General features: G+C 38.8%; 2 protein-coding genes across 3 annotated transcripts; both read left to right on the top strand.

The window, feature by feature from the left end:
• Positions 1 to 16,085: 16,085 nt before the first annotated feature.
• Positions 16,086 to 21,160, top strand: LOC137725850 (uncharacterized). Of its 2 annotated transcripts, none has more exons than XM_068464659.2 (5): positions 16,086 to 16,397; positions 17,199 to 17,632; positions 19,441 to 19,487; positions 19,596 to 20,566; positions 20,771 to 21,160. In XM_068464659.2, exons 2-4 carry the CDS (start codon positions 17,317 to 17,319, stop codon positions 20,541 to 20,543), a joined length of 1,311 nt encoding a protein of 436 aa, XP_068320760.2. In that variant the 5' UTR covers positions 16,086 to 16,397; positions 17,199 to 17,316; the 3' UTR covers positions 20,544 to 20,566; positions 20,771 to 21,160. The 2 variants fall into 2 exon arrangements, with proteins under 2 accessions (XP_068320760.2, XP_068320761.2); XM_068464660.2 differs by having other exon boundaries at positions 16,120 to 16,397; positions 17,202 to 17,632.
• Positions 21,161 to 24,759: 3,599 nt separating this feature from the next.
• Positions 24,760 to 25,947, top strand: LOC137724361 (uncharacterized). The gene is made up of 2 exons (XM_068463111.2): positions 24,760 to 25,180; positions 25,571 to 25,947. The coding sequence occupies exons 1-2, from the start codon at positions 24,800 to 24,802 to the stop codon at positions 25,808 to 25,810; spliced, it is 621 nt and encodes a 206-aa protein (XP_068319212.2). The 5' UTR covers positions 24,760 to 24,799; the 3' UTR covers positions 25,811 to 25,947.
• Positions 25,948 to 26,571: the final 624 nt, after the last annotated feature.

Raw genomic sequence — 26,571 nt, forward strand, 5'->3', positions numbered from 1 at the left:
GAGATAAGCAGCAAGCCTTTGACGGTCACTCTGAATCCGACCTTCAGATTCTTGCAGCTCATCAAGCTTCCTCTTCATGCCCGTCGAATAATTGTTGGCAAGCACGTGCAAACTTCTATTCTCGTGCTTAAGCTGTTTGATCTCTTGCTTGAGACTTTCCACCTCTGCCATCAACGATTCAACCTGACGGGAGCGAGCAAGTAGGCGTTGGCCCATGTTGGACACAGAGCCTGCACACTGAACACTGAGAGCGAGGGACTCTTGAACGGCCAACTCATCGGACCGTCCTGAAAGCAGCCTACTATCCTTAGGAGTGAGGAGGTTCCTAGCTACTATCGTAGCTGTTGTTGCATCCGTCATCATGGAGTCTTCACCTGTAAGAGGACCGTTAGAAGATAAGAAAGAAGGGCACTATACATTACCTTGACGAGGCGCAACCGGATCGCTGCTGAGACTCAAGTCTAAGCAAAGGTTCGATGAGTTAGTCATTTTTTTCAAAGGTGTTCAAAGAGAATGGGTGGATGGAGTTAAATCTTAAAGGGCCGGAGTCAATTTTCAAGAATGGGCAATCTTCAGAGTGTGTATGTTGGTGGTGATCGATACCTCTATAAAAAGCCAAGGCGCCACGACCACCGATTCAAAGAGCCGGATTTTCCTGCGTAAAGTTCGGCGACGATCTCTCGGCTTTTTAGAAAACGCGTTCAACTTTGTCAAAAGATCTCTGACAAAGTTGAAAAACACGTGGAGGTCATCATCGCAATTACACACTTTTGCCGACAAGCGCAAAGTTCGGCGACGCTTTCTCTGCTTTTCAGAAAACGCGTGCAACTTTGTCAAAAGATCTCTGACAGAGCCACATCCGCACTACTACGTGTCGTTCAGAAATCGAAGAGGCGTCATTCAGAAATCGAAGAGGCGCCTGCTCAGAAATCAAAGAGGCGTATTCAAAGATCGAAGAGTCGTTACTATTTCAAAAAGCCGGATTGGCGGGATCAAAACGTTTGTCGACAAGGGTAAAAGAACAGTACCACCACTTGCTATTGGGAAATCCCTATATATGTCGACCTTCATCTTTTATGGCAAGGCAGACCTGAAGAAAATGCCCAACTCTTCCTCACCTCTGAGGGCACACTCCCAGCAAAGCCTTTCAAAATACTCAATTTTTTCTTCTTCCCCAAAGATGATACCAGATGCCAGGAGTACAGATGACCCAGGAGGAAACGGTCGATTGAAGCATGTGGAGACAAGCACAACAAATACATGTGCTGATTCATTTACCGCTTCTTCAAAAGCAAAGGTATCTCATATCATCAAGGTCAAAAGCAAAAGTATCTCATATCATGCTCTTTCCCTGTCTTTTTCTTTGTCCTTGTTCTTACTCGCATGGCAAAGTGAAAGAAGCAATCAGCCGGCACTTGGAGTCAGTCTTCCGATCTGGAGCCGACTGCCTGGAATCTATTCCTGATTGCTTACCTAGCGTTGCTCTCGAGTAGTCATCTTCAACGGTTGATACACTTCCAGAGAAGGGACCACTTCTGCAAAGGGGAGCAAGTAAGGCAAGTGAAAATGATACATTGAAGCATATGGAGACAAGCAACAACTGCATATGCTGAGCTATCCTCTAACCCTCTTCAATACGAATTGGAGAGATTGAACAAAGAAACAGAAAAAAGGAGTAAGCTCAGACCTTCGGGGGAGACCAAAAGAATCCTGCTGCCCAGTTCAAGAGTAGCACAAAGGAAAATCAACGATGGGAGAAAACCAGTTCAAGCCTGTGGAATCACCAAGATCAACCCATGCATTCAACAAAGGAAGACCGAGAAAGCACTCCAATTCCAGATTTGCGTCTCTAAACTCTTCTCTTTGTTAGTTACATTCTGCCATGTTTAGTATGTTTAAGTGTTTTTTGTGTATTTACTTATGCTTTGTGTGAATCTATGCTTAAAACATTGAGGACAATGTTTGATTTAAGTGTGGGGGGTAACTAAGTATATTTGATGCAAATTCGTGGGATTTTATCACCCATAACTTCAAATGTTGTTCCTTGCTGTTTTAAGGTGTTTTTAAGTTGTGTTAGAGTGTTTTAGTATGTTTTGTTTTTATAACTCCGAAAATCACATAAAAATTTGAAAAACATGTTTTGAAAAGCCTAAAAAGAGTGTTTTGAGTCGTTTTTGTGTGTTTGTGTCTTAGGGTACCTTCCAACACAATGATAAGGATTTGGTTTGTAATTGCATGACTGTTAAAAAGAGTTATAAACATAGAGAAAAGTTTGATTTACTCTTGGTATACGCTTGGTTATGGTTATAATGTATGACTTCACATGCAATCATAAAAGAAAAATTCGTTTTTGTAACATGCTTGAAGGAAGGAACTCAAACAAACGCTACAACCCTGTGAGACTTGAGCCATTACCTTCTTTGGAGAGTTATAATCTGTGATTCTTTGTTTTCTAAAGTTGTTGCATGATCTCATTATTCCTTGCTTGGTTGCTACTTAGAATGCAATTGTATCATGATAGAACTAAATGCTAGAACTTATATCCGTTTCATTCAAAGCATGACATTGAATTGCATAACATATATCAAGATGAAGTTGTGTAGTTGCCACCATAGCCAAATAGCCTCACTTCCCATATTTCGTATATGTTGTAAGTTTTACCCCCGTTGAGCTTTGTTTAGCCTTTATTCTTTGTTAACCCACATTATCCTCAGCTAGCCTAGTTAGGACAATACACACCCTTGTTCTTAAAAGATAGTGAGCATGACTTAAATGAATTCCTTTTGAGTTACATTATGCAAGAAAATGAGTGTGGGGGAGGGAAAGTTTGTTCTTAAGTTTATATGTTTTGAGATTCAAAAGAAAAGAAAAAAAAATTGTGAAAAACATATGAAAAAGAAAAACATATAAGAAAAGAAAGAAAGAAAGAAAAAAAAAAGAGCTTGTTCTCCCTTTGTGTTCAAAAGTTGAGTTTTCATTCAAAAGTGAATTCTAAGATGATTCAAATGCTTTGCTCGCTATTTCTTTAAGAACCTTTGTTTTCCATATCCCTTCTTTGTTAGCCACACACCCCAAGCCCCATTACAACCCGTGACTTCAATCTTGAGTGTTATGTGTTTCAATTTGTGGAGTTTGAACTTGGTATGAGCTTATGGTGTCACTGGTTCTCGCTTCTAAGTAGTAGCATTCCATTCATGAGATCATACCTAAACATCCTTATTAACTCCAGAAATTGCTCTCTTTATGATACATATATGTGAGTGTTCGTTTTCATGTTTACATCAATCTTCTCACATGTAACTAGATTAGGGTGAGTAGTTAGAAAATCTGAGAGAAAATTGAGTGCATATCTTGTAAGGGATTGAGCAAATTCTCTAAGGCATGTTACTACATTCAAATCATGGTTTTAAATGCTTAATTGTGAACTAGTATGTGATGACTATGAGTAAGAATGTACTTAAGTGTAAAGATGGCTAAAATCTGGGGGAATAATGATTTTTAACATGTCATGTGCATTGGAAATCCCTGAGACGATTCTTGGAAGGTGTAGGTTTTGTTTTGTTCGTTTTGTTTTGTTTTTGGTTTCTTTTGTTTTGTTTTGCTCGAGGACTAGCAAAAGCTAAGTGTGGGGGAATTTGATAGGAGCATGTTCATGCGACTTAAATGGCTTGTTCTCGTGCATTTACGTTATGTTTCTTTAGTTATTTTAGTCCTTTATGCTTCTTTTATGTGTTTTCAGGTTCTAAGGGCAAAGTATGCAAAAGGATGCCTTTTGGAGCCTTTTGGAGCAAATTAGAGATTGGAATGGATATCATATGCTTGGAGCCAAGAGGATGGACGAAATTGAAGACTTGAAGTAGGAAAGTTAAATCCTAAAAGACCTCATGTTTGAGCATCATTGAAGACTCCTACGCATTTTAGAACACAAAAACAACATTCCTTGCAACCTTAGGACAATGTCGTGTGTTTCCTTGTGTCTCCCTTCCTTGCCATGCAAGGAAGGGCTTTGTTTCCTGTTTCAAACCATTTAAACACATTCATTCATCAAACCATCTCAGCCACATGCACTTATTCCTCCATCATTGCACCACAATCCCAACCATGCCATGCATAACACACCAACAACAACATTGCCGTGCATCCCATTCCATCTCCCACTCTTTAATCACATGCATTCCTATTCTTTAAATCAGCCATATGCATTCATATTCACCCTTTGCCGTGCATAATCTCTCATCATTGCAGCCACATTTCCAACCCACATGCACCCTTTATTCTTTCATCATTCCAGCCACTCCACATCCCTCACCAAGAAATCATTCAACACATGCATCCATAATCATTTCTCCAACCTTGCCGTGCACATCATCATAAACAATCAGCCATTCCATATGAATTTCCACCCACATGCACTTTAATCATTCAACCATGCAGCCACACATTCACCCACATGCACTCTTAAACATTCAAATTCCCATTCACACATCAAAATCTGCCAATGCCGTGAGTTCCCATCCCATTTCCAGCTTTGCACATGCATTCACTTAACCTAGCTGTTTTGCACATGCATTCACTTAACCTAGCTGTCATGTTCCCTCTCCCATCCATTCATCTCCCTATAAAAACCATACACACTTCACACAACATTCATTCATTCTTCCATTTCAGAAAATCATCCATTCACACCAACAACATCCCCTTGGCCGTGGCTCCCTACTAATCCAAACACCATAAAAAACATCCCCCTTGTGCCGTGCCTTCCCCATCAATCCATTCAGCCATTCCAACCACTCCCCATCCATTCATACACAAAACCTATCATTCTACATCATCCATAATCCCCAAAACTCACCTTAGACCTTGTGCTACAACAAAGAGGAAGAGAAGCGGGCCTAAACGTTCATACAATTCAAGTTTGAGTTGTTAGAATGTTTAGGTGTTTCTTTTCCTTTGAATTCAATGTTTAATTTCAATTCTCTTTGTTTTGTACGTATGAGGAACTAAACCCCCCCTTGGCTAGAGGGGGATTCGAAATATATGTTTATGCTTGCATTTTGATTTGATTACTTCTAATTGCGTTTCATAAGTTGTGGATTCAATTTGTTTAACTGTTTGATTGATAACTTATTTATGTATGTTTATTGAAAGTGCACGCTTAATTTTCATGCATGAATACGACGCTAGAATATAAGTGAGTTTCACCTAATAGTTACGAACTTATATTTACAAGTAGTGGAGGTTGCTTATAAACAATCGCGTTAAACGAATTCTTGGCATAAGTTTCATGCGTATTCTATAGTAACGAATGCCTCGTCAACACTTATAATTTTCATAGAGCGTAATCATTCTTGCTTGTATCTCTATTATGCAATCATGTAGGGGACTTGTGGGGAATGTTTTGGGTTGTCGTATGCGTTCATCCAATTCAATAACGTTAGGAAGATTTGAAGGTTAATTAGTGCATCACGGTTAACTTGGAGTGTTGAGAATTCATGGTTTACTGAAAGGCAATTGGAAATCATTTTATTATGCAAGTGTAACATGTGTGGAGATGAACCCCTTGGCTAGCATCCATTCATTCCATTTCATCAATTTCATATTTACATTCTGTTTTAATTGCAATCTGTCCATTTAATTTAGTTTCGTCAAAACCTTAACCCCCCTTTACTTTCTTGTTCTTTAGTGCTTAGAATCTGTTTAGTTTATGTTTTAAAGTGTTTTGAATCAAGTTACAACTTAATTTCGTCCAAAATTGGGTTTAAGGTCAGAAACTGCCTAGTTAGTGTTTTTAGGCAGTTTTGAGTCTTTTGAACTTGTTTTGAGTCTTTTGGTTTGTCTTAGTGTTTTAAAGTTTAGTTTTGCATTCTTTGAGTCTAGTATGGTGTTTTATATTGTGTTTTTACGTTTTTGAGTCAAATCCAAGTGATTAACAATCCCTCCTAATCTCCGGTCCAGAACGATCCCTACTTACATACTTACTACAATTTGACAAAAAGAGGGTTTAATTTGTGTGCGTATAATTCTCGCATCAATTATGGGCCGTTATCGGTGACGATGGAATGGGGATGCCAAATCGACAAATAATGTTCCTCTATATGAAGCGTTCTACGTCCGCCTGAGTCGTAGTTGTCATGGGCTCTACTTCTACCCATTTGGTGAAGTAATTATTGCCATGATCATCATGCCTCTGCCCCCAGTAGCGGGTGACATTAGCCCTACCAAGTAAATTGCCCACTGCATGAATGGCCAATGACTCATCTGGGGGTGTAGCTTGCTGGTAGGCAATGCTAGTACCGGCCTATAGCGTTGGCAGCAATCAAACTTTTGCACTAACTTCTTAGCGTCTTGATGCATGCTAGGCTAGTAGTAGCCTGCGTTAAGATCCCTCTACACTAAAGATCGGCCTCCAGAGTGATTTCCACAAACACCTTCGTGGATTGAGTTTAGAACCTTTAGGTCTTCGAGAAGCGCTAGGCAATGAAGATGTGGTTCAGTGTAGGATCTTCGGGTAAGAATATCATTCCACATGTAGTAGTGTTCTGTCTTTATTTTGAGCTTTCTTGACTCTAAACTTTCTGTGGGGAGTGTGTCATTGACCAGGTAGTTTATAATAGAACTTTACCAGTTTGGTTGTATTAACCTATGACACTTCGGATGCCGACTCCGCCTCTATGCTTGGCTTATCTAGATATTTCACTGGGATAGAACGTTTAAGTCGGTGGTCAAGAGCGGAGCTTAAGCCGGCTAATGCATCTGTATAGGCGTTGTCTGCCCACGGAACTTAAATGAGGATGTAAGTCAGAAATGCCTTAAGTTGCTTACGTACTTTTTCTAAGTATTGCGTTATCCCTGGATGTTTTGCTGTGTACTCCCTAGTAGTCTAGTTGGTGATTAGCTGGGAATCAGAATGAATTGCAAGCTTTTTCACTGCCAAGTCTTTTGCCATTCGAAGGCCTGCTAGTGGGGCTTCATACTATGCTTCGTTGTTAGATGATTTGAAGCCTAGAGTGATTGTCTGCTCAAGCATCGAACTGTTTGGGGTGACAAAAGCCACACTTGCTTCTGAGCCTTTGTAGTTGGATGCGTCGCCGACGTGCAAAAGCCAGAAATCTTCATCAGGTGAAGCAAGCGTGGCTAGGGTCTACTCGGTTGGTTGGGTCACTCTATTGCGTCGCCTAGGCTAGGCGTGGAGGCAGGGTATGGAGCCGTGGAGCTAGGGCCATGTTAAACTTAGCAGGAAATACTCAACTACTAGTATTGAGCCGCTCTAGATCTAAATTATAGAGCAAGGGTCGGCTAGGGGTGTGTAACGCGCAGCAAGAAGTAGTGCTCAACTGTCGGTACATGTTGCTCCTATGCGGAATCTTCTGGAGTAATGAGGACAAAACTTGCTTTTGAGTGTTATTCTAGTGTTCGTCTGCCCATGACGTGGCTTTTGGGCTGAGTTGTTGCATTCGTCAAAAAACTTTACACCTCCAGTGTCTGTGCCTTTATCATCGCAGATCTAGATTGGGCGGAATAATGCGTCATGAAGATGATTGTGTACGTCTAAAGGTATAACTTGAGCTTTCGGGTTGTAACAACTGTCGCCAAAGTTAGCTTTTGAATTTCTAATAGATGGTTTCCGTATCTAGGAGAGCTTTTGAAATGTGGAATACAGGTAGTTGGGCCCTCAGCTCTTCTCGTATGATGGTAGAGTTTCTTGCTACTTCAGATGTGGCTACTCATCTAGTCATACCTTGAATCTCCTTCAGAGTAGTGGAGGATTTCATATTCAAGATCGCTTAGATTTGCCTTAAATGTGCATCGACAAGCTTCATCCCAAAATGCATACTTCTTTGCCAGACCGAAAGAGTCTGTCAAAGTTAGATCTTCTTTCATGATCAATTTTCCGAATAACGGGTGGTCTGCTAAGAGTTCTTTTTGGAAGGCTGTACTAGCTATCGAGTGGTTGCATCAAACTATCTTTTCCTTCTCTGCTTTGAACTTCTTCATATAGTTACGAAACAATTCCTTTGGGTTTTTCTTGACGTTGAACAAGTGATTTGACTTCTTCTTGATCGACCGATAAGATGAATATTCTTTGGTGAAAACCAAAGAAAGTTCGTTGAAACTCCGGATAGATTATGGCGATAGGGTGTGGAACCAATCTTGCGCCTCGCCTTGTAGAGTGGTGCCAAATATCTTGCACATGAGAGCGTCGTTGTTTCGATAGAGGATCATTGTGCTTCGGTAGTGGTTTAGGTGTTTCTTCGAGTCTTCATCCCCTTTGAAGGATATGAAATGTGACATGCTAAATTTGCGTGGAGGCTCTACCTGCTCGATCTCGCCTATGAAGGGTGACTTGCTTATGTTGGTCATGTCTTGTCGTAGTGCCTCATCAGTGACCTTATTGGGTTAGAAATCGGGCAATTGCTCATTTAATAACCTTTCTACTTCTTCTTGAATTTGCCTTTGTTGGGGGTAGCGGAGCTCTCGGCTGCTCCTGGTCGTGACCTGCTAGTCTCGGCTGCTCTTTCATGTGTTCAGCTTGTTTATGCCTCGGCTGCAATGCATGTGGTACATTTCTAGCAGACGAGCGAATTTCTTGTAAGCTACTGGTTGAACTTGAGCCGAATTAAGTGACTGTTTCTCTCCATTTGTCGTGCTGCCTACTCCAATGTGAAGTGAATGATCCTTCTTGCAAGCCTAACCACGAATAAACATTTTACTTGGAAGGCTGCTCATGTTGATTATCAAAATGTGGCCCCAACCATGAATATATGCTCGTCTGCAAACTCATCTGCATGCTAAGACGGGAGTATACGCTATCTTGGGGGCCCAGTCGAGAGTGTACACAGTTGGAATGCTCGGTTCATAGCTAATCGAGTGGCTGCTTGCCGAGACGCTACTAGAGAGGTTCTTCGTTTGCCATTATCCTACTTTATGACACATCGTCTGGGGTACGTTGCATCTTGATGCGCTGCAAGAGTTGATTCACCAAGGTCGTTTATTGTACGAAGCCGCTCATCAACTCTATGACTTCTCGAGACAAGTGTTATTCTCCATTTGGGTTGGAATAGCTTGGATGGAATACGTCTCCTTGGGTAGTGGAAGTGAGGATAACTTCAAGCGCGAGATTTGAGTTGGGAAATTGGGACACCACGGGAATGGGTTAGATTGCATGTGGCGCACGCTGGTGCAAAGCTAGGGCTCAGCTCGGCAAGGCATTAGGCTTAGGTGGATTGGGCTGGCTCGCCTTGGGCTTGGGCTCGTGTAGGCTTGAATGGCACAACTTAGACCGAGGCCTTGGCGCCGTGGGCCTTGCCAAGGGTGGCTGCTACGGTTGCTTCGGTGGTGGCTACCACGATGGGCCCTCATGGTGTTGGTGCCGCTCCACTTGTTGTCGCGTTTAGCCTCGTGGATCGATGTGGTCCCATTTCTTGAACGTTGGAATTTTCGTTCGTCGAGATTTCCGAATCTCTTGTTATTGTACTTCTCTTTTACGTTTTATCTAAGAATTTTTATTTATTAAAATTCCAAGAGTAAGAACGTACGAAAAATCTACAAATGAACAAGAAAACGAAAAACCTTGAATGTGAGAGTCTTCTACGAGCGTGCGACTCAAGCTCTCAATGAAAACACCAATTTGTGGATGCAAATTTCTGCCTTCTTCTTCTTGGACAAAATTGCGCCTGCAAAACAATTAACACCTTAGGTCAAGGCCAAAAGCTTCACGCGCCCGCGATGAATGGAGAGGGGGCTTTAGCCAAAGAACCTCCGATGACAAAGTTAGAATTTGAGGGAAAAGTGTTTAGAGAAATTTGGAGAATTTTGCAAGACAGTTGGAATTAGGTTTTTGGGAGAAATGGGAGCTATTTATAGGGGTGTGGCCGGCCCCTATTTGGAGAAAAAGGGTCCGGCCACATATGGTGGTTTTTGGGTGTAATTGCAAGATATTATGTCAAAATAATATCTTGCAATCAATCAGGAAATTAATTAGAATATTAATTAATTAATTAATTAATTAGGAAATTAACCTATTAATTTAGGTAATTAATCCTAATTTGAATGAATATTTGATAGTTACCTTGTGGAGAAAATCTGATGAGGATGGATGAAATAGGTTTTGAATAAATACCTATTTTGATCACTTTTGACCTTGATTGAGTTGTGATTGTCTGCTGCTTGCACGTGGGAATTCCGGTGTGCCTCGAGGGTAATTTTGTCTTATTTACCCAAAAAATCCACGTGTCGTCTCCATATTCTTCCTGCTTATTTTTTACTCCACAAAAATATCAAAAGTGGACCATTTTAGCTAATTGCCTTTTATTTTTTAGGGAGATATTTTCACACCAATTTTAGCTTCTCACACATCTCTCCTTACTTTATGTCATCAGATTGGATAAATCAAATGAAAACTACGGCCATGATCGAACATAGGTGTGTGAGAGGTAAGTGAGTGTTTATCATTTTCCATTCTCCCTCATCATTACAAGTGGAAGTCTTAGTTCTAACTTTTATAAATGTTGAATTTGAGACTAATGTATTATGGCTAGTTCATTGTGTTAATCCAAATTTCTCATACTTAATGTTAAAATATCATTTTATTAAATGAAAAAAAAAAACCGCATTCACGTTGCCTTAAAAACTATCACAGACAAAACAAAACAAAATACAAACCAAACACCGTCAACCTATCTATAAAATATAATGTCATCCAAACAAAATAATAATGGAAGTTTTAGCGAAACACTCTCGATACTGTTCACTTTTAACGAAAAATCACATTTTTACCTTTTCCTAGTACTATTTATTATACCTTTATTTATCAATTTTTTTTATTAAAACTAAAGTCCTTTTGGACTTTTCATTAGTTTTCCTAACAATAATAAATGGCTAGTCATTGTAGAATGAGGATCCTCTTTGTGAGGATTCCGGAGATCCTCAAATCACGTCTGTTCGTGCGATCAGAAATCATTGTAAATTTTTTTATTTGTAATTGAATATAAATAATATTTGACGAAAATTATCATGATGTACGATAAATGAATGTGATTAGAGGATTACCGAAATCCTTCAAAAAAAAAAGATCCTCATTCTCAATGTACACCTGTGATGTGGGCCTGTGAGTGTGAGGATGCTCATTCTCATTATACACTTGTGATGTTGGCCTCCAATAAAAAATCTTCCCAAAGAAAGCCACGTGGAACAAAACATTGTCTTGATTTGAAGGTATGTTACTCGTATTTCCTTTTATATTGTCTTCTTGTCTTCCCATTTTCCTCAACATCAGTCCCTCCATATTCCCATCACAGACATGCATCTAATTCCATTCCAATCATGTTCCTCCCCACCACTTTTCCTCTACTCTAACTAAAAATCAGATCTTAAAGCCTTGGACCGCATTTGCAATCTAGATTGCTACCCCACCACTCACTGCTCTACCGGCCTGCCAAAAAATTTGAGCGACGCATTCTACGACTTGCTTCCTAGTAAGGGTGTTTTACACATCCCTTTGGCCCTCCCCACCTCTCGATTATTGTACCAGTTTGGTTCTCTTCTTGCATGTGTGGCTAATGGCAGTACATATGTAGATGTCTCGATTGGTTGCAACACTCTAAAATGTTGTTTTTGCTTTGGATATGCTTTGCTATTTTTGGATTGTTTTGGTTGCGCCTTACTCTTTTGGAATCCATTTTCATTTTGGTTCCGTACGTGGTGGCTACTCCGGTAGTTGCTGTCAAGAGACAAGTGGTGGTGGGCTGCTTCTATTTGCCGATGATTAGAGCAACTCTAGCGTGGGAGCCCTCCCCCTAGGCTATTCACTATTCAATCCACCTGGTGAACAGTAATTGCCCTTAATGAATAGTAATCGTCTTTTGCATCTCCACCGTTGTACTTCAATAACCCTGGCAATAGGTAATAAAATATTAGTATTTTTTTATTTATAAAATAATACAAAATAATTTTATTTGTAATTTCAGATAAGATTTTTAATCGTTCTAGTTGCGCCACGTGTCATTATCCGAAAAGTTATAAAATAATACAAAATAATTTTATTTGTAATTTCAAATTAGATTTTTAATCGTTCTTGTTGCCCTACTTGTCATAAAATCCGAAAAGACAATTATTGGTGATGGAAAAAAAAAAATTGGATTGAAACTTTGAAAGAAAGATAGGAATGTGGTTGAAACTAGTTGAGAAAATATGAAATTGTGATGTAAGGTAGAAGATAATGAGAAGGTATTTATAGAAAAGTAAAGTCAATTTTTTTTTTAATTTTTTCATATTTTTTTTTTCTGATTTATAATAATTTTTTACATTTTTTTTTTAATTTTTATTCACCTAATTAATCTCTACCGTTGGATTAAAAAAATTTGAATTTCCAACACTCCAGACTGTGCCACGTGGCATAACTGTAACATTTCAGAATTTTAAATTGTTTTTTCTTTTTTTTTTTTTAATTTCCATAGCCTAATAATGTGGACCGTTGATCTCAGATCCAACGACTGAAATTAAATGATGTTTTTAAATTTTTTTTTACCTTTGAAAATCCAACGGTCCATAAAATATAGCGTTGAAATCCAACGGACATGGGGAAGCCACGTGGCCTCCCCAACGGTAAGAAATCTGAGTGGGCCGCGGGCCCCATTTCTGAATTTATGTCTCCTAACGCGCGCCCACGCGCGCTTGAAGGCCACGCACCTGACAGAAAAAAATAAAAAAAGCGGCTGACGTCGCCCTGACGTCACACCCACTTCGGGCTCTCGGGCTGGCAACTCGTGCCAGGCCTTTCCCTCGGGCTGGCAACTCGTGCCAGGCCTTTCCCTCGGGCTAGGCCTGTCCCTCGGGCTACCACACGCTAGACCAAATCAGTCGGGCTCTCTAGCCCTGTTCACTGGCCTATCCCCAAAGCAAAAGCTCCCGGTGGAGCTACTCTTAGAGTTTTTTCAGTTGTTTCAAATTTTGGAGCTACTGTTTTTGCTGTTATTGTTTTCAGTAGTCTATTTACCTTTTATCTTTTCAATTCCTAAGAATTGAGTTTGTAAAATTTTGGTGGGCCTAATTTGCAAGGTTTGTGAAACTTAGCTTTATACTCTCTCCTTAGTTAGAAAGTTTACAATCAAGTTCTCCCAAACCTTGTTTCTTAGGTCCATCTATTACAATTTGTACCTTTACATCTTTAATGAATTGAATGTTATCAACCCAAAAAAAAAAAAAAGGTATTATTCACACATTCATTTTCACTTCCACCACACATCCATTTTCACTTCCACACGCCTTTGTTAATTTTCTATCATTAATATTTTTCAATTCATTCGATATGACAATTAAAAATTGAAAGAAGTGTGTGAAGTAAAAAGAAGTTTATGAAAAGCACTAAAAAAATAATAATAATAATTCTAAGAGCTTGGAAAATCATAAATTTGCCTCATCCACCTCAAATTAATAAATAATTAAAGCCAATTAATTACTCATGCCATGATCCCACCCACACACCTTGCAAAAGCATATGATACAATTCCCAGGGTCAAAATCGTGGGTTACCTACATTCGTAACCAAAGTGGCAAAGGTTGCTCTCATGAATTTTCCTTGTAGCCTTCCCATTTGGTGATTAATCATCCCTTCCCCGCCTTGACGTGGATGTTTTAATTTCTTAATTGCATGACTCTCAAGTCTTTTAACCACACAAACTTCCTCTTTTGACAAATCACCCTTTTTGTACCTTACAGTGGCCACCTCACCACAACCTAAAAACACATTTCTAATTCTTTTTCTTAAAATACATACGATATTATTAAACTAATAATAAAGTTGATCTAAGCCGCATAATTAAAATTTATTCAAAACTATTATCGAAAAGGATAGAACTTAAAACCTTTCCTTTATGGACGAGTAAAAGAAATATCATTAAAATTTAGAAATATTCATCTTCATTTGTTTAAAATAAAAAATTTAATAAAAAAAAAAAACTTTAGCACGTTAATTGAAGCGCAAACAGCAAGGGCATTTTCGGTAAAGAAGAATCTCTAACATATAGAAGCAAAAGCAAAAGCAAGAGTTAAAAGGAGGCAGATTCTCTGCCCTCTCACTTTCTATGCCCTTTCGTGTCCTCCTGTTTTGTGTGATCACGATTAAGCCACATTAACATTTTATAAAGATAATAAGACAAAAATAAATAGTAATAATAAGAAAAAAAGAAATAGTAATATAAAATGTTGACGTGACTGAACCGTAACCACACAAATAAAAGGACACGAAAAATGGAAGGGCATAGAATCTGCCTTCGGTAAAAAGGCAACTGCAAAGCAGTAAACATGAAATTTTAATTATTATTGAGCAGATAACTGGAATTTACGCATAAAACTGAGTGAGTGTCCAAATCACTTGCACCGTCCAACTCTCAACACCTAATTAATTGTTGGACTTGTTAATCCTACCTTATATCTTTTCATATTTATATGTATTGATGTCGGCCCAAAAAAAACAAAGGTTGCTGGCTGCAGGCTGCGGTGGTTAAAATTGTACAACAAATAAAATTAAAGATAACATTAGTAATGAGAAACCATCTACCAGCAATTTTGAATATTTCACGTTAAAAACTTTAAACTCTTTTAATAATAATAGAGAAACGAGACAAGCAGACTAGCTAACTGGGATCATTACATTTTATAGATTTTTATTGTTCTAGTGCAACGATATGTTCATATTAATGCGGGATAAATTGAGATAAATCAGAACATTATACAATAGACAAGTCATTTCAAAGTCAAATTCTCTCTCAAAATATCGCTTATGAAAAAAAAAATACGAATTTCAAAAAGAAAAAAAATATGATTCAAGTCTTTATCCCTGAATTGCTGTGGTAAACCATATAACTTAAGTTGCGAACCCAACTTACATGGTGTAACAGAAAGAAATAGAACACAAAACCTTGAGAGTGTAAGCTGTAAAAACAGTTAAGCCATTATACAAAAGATGTTATTAATTATGTTAACTATAAGTTTATAATCTATTTATTGTGAAACGCGCTTACAAATAATTTTTTATCCGATATGTGAAATTAAATTAGTATTTTATTACATTAAATTAAAATGTTTTGAAACAAAAACAATAATTGATAAAATGAATTTAATAATTAATTAATTTTTTTTAAAGTTGTTGTAAATTTAAAAAAAAAAAAAAAAATTAAAATTTCCAATTTGCGTTCAACATATTGACATTTCATTTGAAAATGTTTTATGTCACATCCCGGCCCGGGACGGATCACTTCCCGGGCCCGCTCCACCACCGTAGCACGATATTGTCCGCTTTGGGCTTACCATTCCCTCACGGTTTTGTTTTTGGGAACTCACGAGCAACTTCCCAGTGGGTCACCCATCATGGGATTGCTCTAGCCCTCTTCTCGCTTAACTTCGGAGTTCCTACGGAACCCGAAGTCAGTGAGCTCCCAAAAGGCCTCGTGCTAGGTAGGGATGGAAATATATATTTAAGGATCACTCCCCTGGACGATGTGGGATGTCACATTTTGACTTTATCATTCATTTTTACGTTCGATATTTCTGATTCTGATTCTATTCCTTCTCTTCCATCTCTTCCTTCAAAAAGGGTGATGCTAAAATTATTTCCCAATAAAAAAAAACAGAAGACGCGTTAAACTCTTTGGTTTATGCTTATTTTTTTCTTCGATTTGCTTTCAAGTTAAAATTAATTCACAGGATACTTTGCTGGAACGTAAAAAGCACGGAATGCGTACTACGCACTCTGTGTACTCCATAAGACAACCGCCACCCCAAATCTTTCCATAAACTCTAAAGTACAACACTGTTCAGCATGCTCAGTCACTGTTTTTTTTTTTTTTTTTTTTTCTCTTTTTATATTAAGAGGATAATTGATGGCAATTTACGGTTACTCACTATTTTCAGGTCCGAAAAAACCTATGAGGAATTCATCATACTCGTAGCCACAATCAAGTAAACTCACTAATTCGGAACATCAAATCCTAAACCTTTTATATTTTTTGTTTATAGGGGAGCCGATGTTCACCACTGTGCTAGTGTAGTACAACCCTATAAAGCACGCCTTAGTTTCCCTAAAATCCATAAAAAAAAACAATGTATTATTTTTTAATTTTTAACTTCCACAAACCGATCGGGGAATAAACATAGCGCTCCTTTCCCACGCAATGGCGTCACCAAACGCCGTTGGGCCTCTAAACGACGCCGTTGCACTCAACAGCAACCAACGGCGTTACCAAAACCTCTTCCGCCCTTTCTCTCTTTCTCTCTCCCCATTCTTCTGCAACGAACAAGCAGCGGCCGCCGCCTCTCACTCTCTCTAGAATTCTCTCTCTCTCTCTAGAGTTCTCTCTCTCTCTAGAAGTCTTCATTCCTCTCTCCAGCTTCGCCTCTCTGTGAGTACCTTATAATGCAGAGCTTGCGTTTTGCGTGCTTTTTTTTTAATCAAAATTAATTTTTTTATTGTTATTAATTGTTTTCCAATTTCATAATTTAGGGATTAAATTGTTGGATGTTTTTGGTCGAAATATTTGGAGTTTTGACTACGAGTTCTATATACTGGGCATGGTATCGGATCCTCTGACTCATGTAGCTCCTCAATACTTACTAATTCTTAGGGCATTTTTTGTGATTTTTCCAGAACTTTGGGATTTTAGACAGCCCTTAGGGGTAGCAGATTGAATTGATGTCTGGAGGTATATATATTCCCCACACACTGTCACTGTGCTTGTTTGTGTGTCGGTGAGCTCTGTTTTGGTGGTGGTTGGTGCCAACAGTGTTGAAAGAACAAAAGGACTGGAAAAATATGAAATATGAATCTGTGTTTGTCTAATTTTTTAGGGTATACTGAAATCCAGAGGTTTATTTTACCGTCTATGTATTCGATTCGAGTACGGGTTTTGCCATATTTTGGTTTCACTGTGTTATCCCACCTGGAAAAAGGAAGGGATGTGAGATTCGTGAACCGTTTCCATTTGGGTAAACTTTAGTTTTCATTTTTTGTGGTGTCTGTGTGGAGGTTGGTTTTAGTCTTAATTTCCAGTTGAGATGTTTTTCGTGGTTTGTGGTTTTGGGTTCGTTTATGTTTCGTGCTTTTGTGCAACAGAATTAGGGTTTGTTGAACTCCCTCACTTCCTTTTGTGCTGCTTTGTTACGATACAACTGACGATGGTTTGTTTCTTTGATTGTAATTTCAGAAGAGCAACTGTTTATGGGGTCAAGGCTGCTGTGACAGTCAGTCGAGTCTGAAGTTTGAGGATGCGAGCTGTGATTGAGGGGTTACAATTGTAAGTTAGAGGTTTGTGTATTTTGAGGATGGGTTCTGCTTGTTGTGTTGCTGCTAGAGACAAGACTATAACAAACAGAGCTAGTAGCGAAATTGTACATCGTAATATTAGGTACTCACCAACATGGAGCTTTCGGTGGGATAACCGAGTGGGGGTAGCAGCTGAAGAGACCTCTGTAAGTTGGTTTTCTGATGGTGTTAGCAGAAATGATGGATCGGAAGTTAAATTTGAGTCGGCATGTGTATCTGAGGAGGGAAGTCCATTGGAACATTTTCGAAGACATACAGAGCGAAAATCCTCAATTTCTGAGGGAACTGCCGGGCATGTCAGGACTCCTACTTCAGGTATTTTTTAGTATGAAAACTCTTTCATTTTATTCACATTCCAATAGTTTTGCAGTGTTAAGTTTGAAGAATTTTCTTCTCTCTTCTGAAGGTTTGGGTATACTGTTGAAGGGTTGGATTGAAGAGCTTGCTCCCTTCTTTCTTGTTTACAAGATTATTTCTTGCTAGATTGTAATTTTGCATTTTGCACTCTTGTATTTGTTCTTGCAAGTTGGCCATGTGTTTTGCATGTACCGTATTTGCTTTAGTGTCACATGCATATACGAGACTTTGACAAATATGCAGACAAGACTTTTGCATCCAATAAAAGTATCTAGATGGGTGAATAAGAAAAGACAATATACAACTTTATTTTTTTGAGAAGAACAATATACAACTTTATAATGTTTTTAGTTGCATGTAATTCAAAAGACAATGCGATGTAGTTACCTTGCCTATATGAGCTCATATTCCATCAAAGGCCATGCTCTGAACTGAGGTTGACTTGGATGGCTATGCGTTGCAAATATGTACTGATGGGAAGGTGAATAGTAATTTGAAAGAAAGTCACTGATGATTTGGATTATTAGTTTTACGTACCTTTGTATGTAAATATGGATTGAGAAACGCATTGGTTTTTTCCCCTCATCTTGAGATAATCCAGGTTCTATTATTTATTAAAGCTGTGTCGTAGAAGATGATGGCTGAATAACTTGTGAGAGAGGTATGAAGAATATAGGTGAATAGAAGTCTTAGGGATAAGGTGGATGCGAACTACATGATCAAAACATGGAAGGTTTATACAGCATATATCAATTAGATTGGTTAGATGAGGGACATGGTTGATTCCTGAGTTAAAGCTCTGCACATTGGGGATACATCACTTGTCCCATTTTTTTCCCGTGTCTCTTTACATGGTACACTGGAAAATTGTTCTGGGTGCTCTCATGCAACAAAGAGGGGCTGTTCTGATTACATGATTTTCTTACAATGATAAGATTCACGATTGCACTTTACATTCTTTAGGTGTTTTCACTTTTCTAGTAAATGGCCTTTGGGTCTAGTGGCACCTCCTTCCCCTGAAGTTAAAGGGTGAAGGATGAGTTTCGCCTACAGGTGCTTCTGTTGCGCTGTTATGTTTTCCGTGGGCCTGAGGTGTAGGTTAATTGATAAAATCATCTTTCGTAATCAGTTTCTATGCCTTTAGTGTTTCCCATGCTTAATACAATATTGACATCTCCTTGACATTTCTCATCAAAAGTGTCTACTCCGTCTTTTTTCTTGGTTTCCATGTCATGAAGATCTCCTTTTCCTTGGTTGGGTGTTTTGATTACTGTAACTGGCCTAAAACTGGTGTAGGTGAAGTTAGAATCTTTATGTGATAGCCTTGTCTATAATGCATCTGGTGTTGGTGTCAAATCCTGTGGTTCATTGCATACTTTTAATTTAGTATATTACTTAAATGCTACAGCTTTAAAAATCTTCATGTTATTTGTGGGAAAACTGACCCTACAGAATCATAAAGCCTATCTTGTGAAGCTCTTTGGACTGGGCTATTTCAGTTTCTTGCAATTTAGCTTTAGAGCTTAAAAGGGGACATTTATCCCAATTTTTCAATTGTGATGGTAAAATGAAGAGATCATGCTAACATTGAGTTAAATGTTTTTCATTTTTCTAAATGGCTTAATAGGAAAATAGAATAGTATAGTAGCTTATCTTTTTAAATAGATGATCTCCTTAAGATTTCCCTTCAGTTTAATTGTGCTTTTCTATGTTAGTTGTTTACCATGATGTGTTCTATCTGATATATATGTATGTTTCTATGGCAGATCGATCCATTTCAAGAAATATTTCCATGGATGCAACTCTTGAACAGGTAGATCTTACGCCAGGGTGGCACTTTCTGTTGTGATTTAAGCACCGTTAATTCGTATATGCTCATGAATATGACATTTTACACCCTCGTTTTTCATTATATGTGTAGACAAAAGAACCAGCAGAGTCCCCTACTGTTTCATATCCATCCCCGACAAAATTATCAGTTTCGCAGCCTTCTACTTCATCTTTGCCCGCATCCCCTTTGTCATCCCAGAGTCACCTGCCTCCTGCTGGCTCAACGCCAGTGAGGTGGCGCCGCTGTTCTCCAGGACATCAGCTATTAAGGCAAGTATCTGATGCCGGAGTCCCAGGAATCAAGTCACCAAACAGCTTCTCAATTTCTGAGGAAAAGGCAAAGCTTCCCTCATGGGGCAATGAATCTGCTAGGGGCTCCCGTGGTGGGTCTTCTGATAGTTGGTCTATGAATGCATTTTCCGAGCTCATGGCCACATCTAATAGAGAAAGGAGGTCTTTTGATAGTGAGTCCTTTGGCTTTAATCGTGAGAAGTTAACTAGATCCAGTAGCAGAGTTTCAGCTTCACCTTCTGTTGATTTGCAGACGTGTGGAGTTTGCTCAAAGCTTTTGGCTGAGAAATGTTCATGGAGCAGCCAAAAGATTATTTCAACCAATGAGCTTTCTGTGGTTTCAGTGCTAGTTTGTGGACATGTTTACCATGCTGAGTGTTTGGAGAATCTGACACCTGAAATTAACAAGTATGACCCAGCTTGTCCAGTGTGTACTTTTGGGGAGAAACAGATCCACAAGTTGTCTGAAAAAGCATTGAAAGCTGAAATGGATTTGAAGTCTAGAAACAAGAAATCGAGGAACCAGGTGTTAGATCTTGATGGCGATTCTGCTGTGTTTAATCGCTTGAAAAGCACTGAAAATCAAGGAAAGGTTCCCAAGTTTGGATCCAGTTCCAGCATGAGAAGCACCTTGGGAAAGCCATTTTTGAGACGGCACTTCTCATTTGGCTCCAAAAGTGCTTCGCTATCAGATAATCATTCTACTAGAAAGAAAGGGTTCTTCTGGGCAAAATCCAGCAAGATGTGAGCTCACACTAAGATGTTTGGGAGGTGAGGGCATCTTTTTCTCGTGTAATATTGCATGCATTGTTAAATCAGCGAAACAAACTAATCTGCATTTAGCATACCTACATAAGTCCTACACCTTTCTTGCACCAGGACCATAAATTTGAAAGCCTCCAAATACGGGGGCGATGTCTGTCGTTTTTATTTTCTCAAGGGTTCTTATGGACTCGGTATTGTTATTTTATACAGATTTCGGTGTTGGTTCTTCTTTCGCAATCTCAGTTGGACAGAAGGATTGTGAAGAGCGCATTCATCAAGACATTGTAAACATCGCAGGACTGCATCTTGACATTCGGCAGGGTTAGCTTTATGAAGTTAAACTGTAAAGAAGAGAACGAATTTATATAACAGTTGTTTATAGAAAGAAACAGAGAGCAGAATTGAAATGCTGAAAGGAAATGTGATCTGATTCTTACTGTTGTACAGGTTTTCTTCTCTCTGAATTCATACTTGAATTTATCGAAAGGAACTTATGCATGGGAATTGGATCATGGATTTGCTTGAGAGGCAACAAAACTGTATGATATGTTGTGCAATGATTTTTCTATCAATTATATACTAAATCGTTTATTGGCATGAGACTTCGTTTATTTTTTTTACGATTATTATTATTTTTAAAATTTAAAAAAGAGATCAGTTGGTGGCTTTGCTACGGTAATCTACCTTTTCAGGGGTCGAGAAGAATGACAAGAGGCATTTCAGCCTCTTTTTGGCCATCATCGTATGATTTACCAGCTCTAGGAATCGAACTCAGGAGTACATGATGTGTGGAATACCGGCCTTGGTAAATTTTGTGCTTCAAAAAACTTAATTTTTTGTTCAATTGGAGATGTGTAACATATATGAATCTTTAAAAGATCCAAACTCTTAATATATAGGGAAATACCCTAAAATAGGACAAGTTCTTAATTTTAGTATAGAAATAAAACAAACCGGTCATGTTACGTCATGCACAAAACTAAAATTACTAAAATACCCACATAAATACTAAAAATCAGAAGCCTATTGTATCACTTTTCTCCTTTAGAAGAGAGAGATGTTGAGAGAGCTCTGTGAGCTTTGGGTTTCTAGGTTGAGCTCAAATCTGGGTTTTGGGTTGACCTCATACCTCTGATTTCGAACAAAGGGATGCAAGAGAGAGGTGAGAAGAGTGAGCTGGGTTTTGTAACATACTTTCTGTTTTGACCGGAAAGTTTCATTTTTTTCGGCGATTGAAGCTTCGGCTGGCAAGGTAAGGTAGGGTGTTTAGTTCCAAGTTCCTTCATCAATGATTTATGGAATAAACGGGTTGTTTGTAAAATGAATAAAATACTTAGAAGTTAAATTAGGGTTTGTGTTTCATGTTGGGGCCTATGGGTTGGGGAATAAATTTTAGGTTTTGACATGCTACAAAACTAGGATGGAACAATTTTTGGTTCAAGTGTTCAATTGAAGAAATTTGTGAAAATTTTTCGCCAATGTGCATGTGGTGTGCATGCCTACATCTCAATATGAGAAGCGGGAATGTTCACTAATTATGATGCACATATGTTGTACCCCTAAATTTAGCGAGTATGACCATAACCTAGCTGGCTTCAGCGAAAAAAACAAAATTAAGAAAAAGCTTAGAGGACATTAAGGATCATGCGTGTCCATGAAATAATGACAACAAGTATCATGTTTTTCGCATGCACGGTTAAGCGGTGATTGATATGCATAACAAGACTTTTCAAACTACCACTATAACCTTACATACATAACAATTATTTTTTAATTGTATCCACTATACCAATAGGTTGCCGTTAGAGTTTCTTATTAAGGCGAAAGCAACTCATTGCTCAATTTCTAGTTCTGTGCATATGATGTGCATGTACTGTACATATGATGTGCATGCGGTGTGCATATAGTGTATATGGACATGTGATAATGTCATTTTTCTGATTTCAAAGAGAGAATTGTGAGCTCTAAGTTTTTGAGTTGGCTCAGATCTATAAGCATATCATGTGCATGTCGTGTACTACAATGAGCAAATCCTGAAAAATTAATCCAACAAAACAACATCATTTAATGATTGGGCTTTGTGCCCACCCTCAATGCGAGTTCAGTGGTGGTGGTCTCGAGCCTCGATTGTTTGCTGTGCTGCCATAAAATGGCCGAAAAACTCGTGGCCTGCTTGAGTTTCGATCCCAACGATTGAAGATGAGATTTGTGATAAGGCTAGGTATTTTGGACTCATGCGGACAAGATGAAGTTGTGGTGGCTTCGATTTGGACGATGTTGGTTGGGACGATTGTGCATCGTGTGCACAATGAGAAATGGAGAGAGAATGTGTGAGGGAGAAAGTGAAAGAAGAGAGAATGAGGGAGAGAATTAGCAGAGAGAGAGAGAGAGAGACAAGTAAGAAAATGGGAGGAAATAACTCATTTATATATGAGGGCAATTAAGTCATTTTAAGGTGTATGAAAAATTTGATTTCTGTCCGATTGTTGTGCATGCCGTGTGCATATTCAAAATATCCTATTTTTGTCTCAAAATTAAGGAATTGTCCTATTTATGGGTATTTCCCTATAATATATTGGATTTTTTTTTTCTGATTGTTGGGGCCCAGAAATGTCACACACCAATCCAACCAAGTCTCAAGGCCCAATTGTCATGCAAAGCCTACATTCAAGTGCAAATACATGCCAAGGCACGAGATCGACGAGGAATATATTTATCAACATGCCATGCCACGGTGATTAAGCCAGATACTGACACCATGCTCATACCTATTCATCACACCGTGCTTCCTCATGCTAATCACTGTCATGCTAAGCCCAAGTCACATATTTGGGCCTTGTCAAATGGATTGTGGTGTGGATGGTTATGGAATGTTATCGGGCCTACGTGGAATCGGGGTCATGGAAGACTTTGGGTTGCTTAGGGGCCCAAAGATCCAAGCCCATACCCTTTGTATTTCACACAAGCATCAATGAGCATAGCCCTTCATCTTGGAACCTAGAGAATAACCCTTCACTTGCATAAAGAGGATAGGTAACACATAACAGAGGATAGGAGTTAGAACACACAAGTAGAATATAGGGAGAGATAGGAGAGAACGCAAGGGAGAGAACCACCCAAGAAATAAGCCTAGAGAGTTCCATTTAGTCTAGAAGCGTACTTCAAGCCTCAAGCATCACCATTCATGCAACCTTAGTAATCCCCACAGCCTTCCATTAAACGTGTCAACCATTAGAAGCCTTGCTATCACCCTAGGAAAGCGCAGATTATCCTACCAAGAATGCCATGCAACTATACAAATCCCTTCGCTCTCATGTAAACTAATAATCTTCTAGCTTCCACACGATGCTTCACTTGAACAAGTCATTATCTTGATCAATCATGCCATCTTTGAGCCGTTGATGTTACCAGGGTATTTCCTAAGACAAACTATCTCTTTCGAGATATCCTGGAACTTGGTAAGAATCCGCACTAACAGAGATAAGAGGACGTTCTTTAAAGCTCAAGTCCATCTCAACCTAAAAGTCTCCCAACACTTTTTATCGGGGTGTGTGTGTGTGAATCTTTAAAAGCTTAAACTCTTCAAATATATTAGACTTTTTTATCGGTGAGCTAAAATAGGTTTAAACTGACGAACAAAAGCAACTAACAACGATTTGGCTTGGATCAATTTTGATTAATTTGATAAAAGCCTACTAAACGAAATGGTTGAATACTAATTTCGTTCCAATTACATTTTTGAAGTCAAGTCAAATCAAATCAAACCGAACCACGCCATCACTAATCAGTCTCGACTCACAACCAATTTATACAAAAAGATGGGGAAATAGAAATAGTGGAGGGGCATAAGATCACTCTAAATAAATGCATGCCCACTTGCATTCTAGTTATTTAGATACCCCAAATTAAAAAGATTGAAAATCATGAATACAAGCGGATATATGACTGATCGTTTTTCTGTCCCACAAGAGATCTGATTCATGTCAATCCCAATCCAGAACCCACAATCATCTATAAGCATGTGTCACCTCCCCCACTTAACACGTGGAACCTTCATCAAACGTGGCGGTGCTATTTGTGTACGTTGTCTGCATATGTCGTAACACATGTCAACGCACTGTGACATGCAAAATCCTACGCACTCTTTCTCCACCGTCATTCATTTGCCCTTTAAAGAAAGACCAACCCTCCTCAAATTTGTTCGTGTTCGAACATCAATAGATTGAAACAATCATTCAAATGGCTCAAATTAGGGACGAGTACGGAAACCCGGTGCAGCTCACAGATGAGCATGGAAACCCTGTCAAATTGACAGACGAGCTTGGAAACCCTATTCACCTCACAGGTGTGGCCACCACCACGGGAGGAACGGGAACCGGAACCGAAACAGACACCGGTGAAGGTATGCATGTTCCTGCCTCCGGAACCACTGGAGGTGGAGGGTATGGAGAGCATGGTGGCGCGCTGGGTGGTGCTGGAGCTGCAGCAGGGCATGGCATGTTTGGTGGCAAACAAACAAGTGATCAATCTCATGGGTATGGTGTCGGTGAGCACAGACAACAGCAACCCCATGGCAGTCTTGGTAGTGAACTGCGTCGTTCTGGCAGCTCAAGCTCGAGCGTAAGACATATCTTATTTTTTTTTCTCTCTATTCACGAGTTCTCTACGCTTTCGGTTTGTTGTTTTCCACACCCTTGTTTCTTTTGAGTGTTTTGAGAAAACTAAAAACGAAATGATTATTAACGGCTTTATTTTTGGTTTATTTATTTTTTTTTTCCAAACAAACAATATTATTTACTTTAAGGGAGCGTGGGTTAATCCTCATAATGAACTAGCAATAATGTAGTTTACATTCGCCTTTGACGAAAATCCAACTTTTAAGACTTTTCACTTACAACAAAAAAGAAATACTATCAGACCTTAATACTAGGTAATAAGATTTTTTTTTTTTTTTTTATCTTGGATTTATTTGGTTGATATCTTGTAATTGTCTTAATCTGTTGGCTGTAGTCTGAGGAGGATGATGGGCAAGGTGGGAGAAGGAAGAAAAAGGGGCTGAAAGAGAAAATAGAGGACAAATTCGGTGGGGAGAAGCACAAGGACGATCAGCAGCAAGCACAGACACATGGCCATAGCCATGGACATGCAACCACAGCTGTCGGAACCACCACCGTCACAACCGAACCTGAGAAGAGAAGTATGATGGAGAAGATCAAGGACAAGTTGCCTGGTCATCGTAGCCACCACTAATTAAATTAGTTCTTCAAAGCGTTAATTAGTTTATGCATGGATGGTAATATTCTGGAATATTAATGTACTGTGTGTGTAATAAAGAACTGTTGCATCTGTGTGTATAATAAAGAACTGTTGCAACTGTTCTAGCTGCAGAGTGCTTATTTCCAATTTCAGTAGTTTATCTGAGTATTAAAATCAACACGTTGCAAAAATTAGTAGTGAAGAAGAGAGTGTTTCGTTGGATGTGTGTAGACATACAAGATGGGTTGGGATTGTGTGGACATACAAGATGGGTTGGGATTGTGAACTAAAGATTTAAAGATGTTTCGGTTAGAATTTGCAATTATGAAGACGCAATTATGAAACATACAAGAAGGGATGGGGTTGAGAACCAAGATATCCAAGGTAAGGGAGGGAATTAAAGATTATGAGAAAAAAGCATGGGGTTGAGAACCAAGATATCCAAGGTAAGGGAGGGAATTAAAGATTATGAGAAAAAAGCAGTGAATTGAAGATTTACAGAAGATTTATAGATTTTTCAGTTAGAATATGCAATTCCAAAAGATTTATAGATTTTTCAGTTAGAATATGCAATTCAGATCTTTCGGTTAAAATATGTAATTATGAATAGATGTAATTGCAATTATGAATAGATGCAATTATGCAATTATGAAGATATAATTATGAGACAAAGTCTCAAGATAAAAGGAGATGAAAGGTGTAGAGGACGACTTAGTAGAGATTTTAATAAAAAGACAAATGGAGATGAAAGGTGC

This window comes from Pyrus communis, chromosome 5 (assembly GCF_041283825.1).
Source record: "Pyrus communis isolate YQ-2024b chromosome 5, ASM4128382v1, whole genome shotgun sequence".
NCBI classification, from domain to species: domain Eukaryota; kingdom Viridiplantae; phylum Streptophyta; class Magnoliopsida; order Rosales; family Rosaceae; genus Pyrus; species Pyrus communis.

Bases quoted from the DNA above. Each gene is read 5' to 3' on its own strand.
- LOC137725850 (XM_068464659.2), top strand. From the start codon at position 17,317: ATGGGTTCTGCTTGTTGTGTTGCTGCTAGAGACAAGACTATAACAAAC. The intron at 17,633-19,440 runs GTATTTTTTAGT...TTTCTATGGCAG, and splicing joins TGTCAGGACTCCTACTTCAG to ATCGATCCATTTCAAGAAAT. The intron at 19,488-19,595 runs GTAGATCTTACG...TTATATGTGTAG, and splicing joins TGGATGCAACTCTTGAACAG to ACAAAAGAACCAGCAGAGTC.
- LOC137724361 (XM_068463111.2), top strand. From the start codon at position 24,800: ATGGCTCAAATTAGGGACGAGTACGGAAACCCGGTGCAGCTCACAGAT. The intron at 25,181-25,570 runs GTAAGACATATC...TGTTGGCTGTAG, and splicing joins CTGGCAGCTCAAGCTCGAGC to TCTGAGGAGGATGATGGGCA.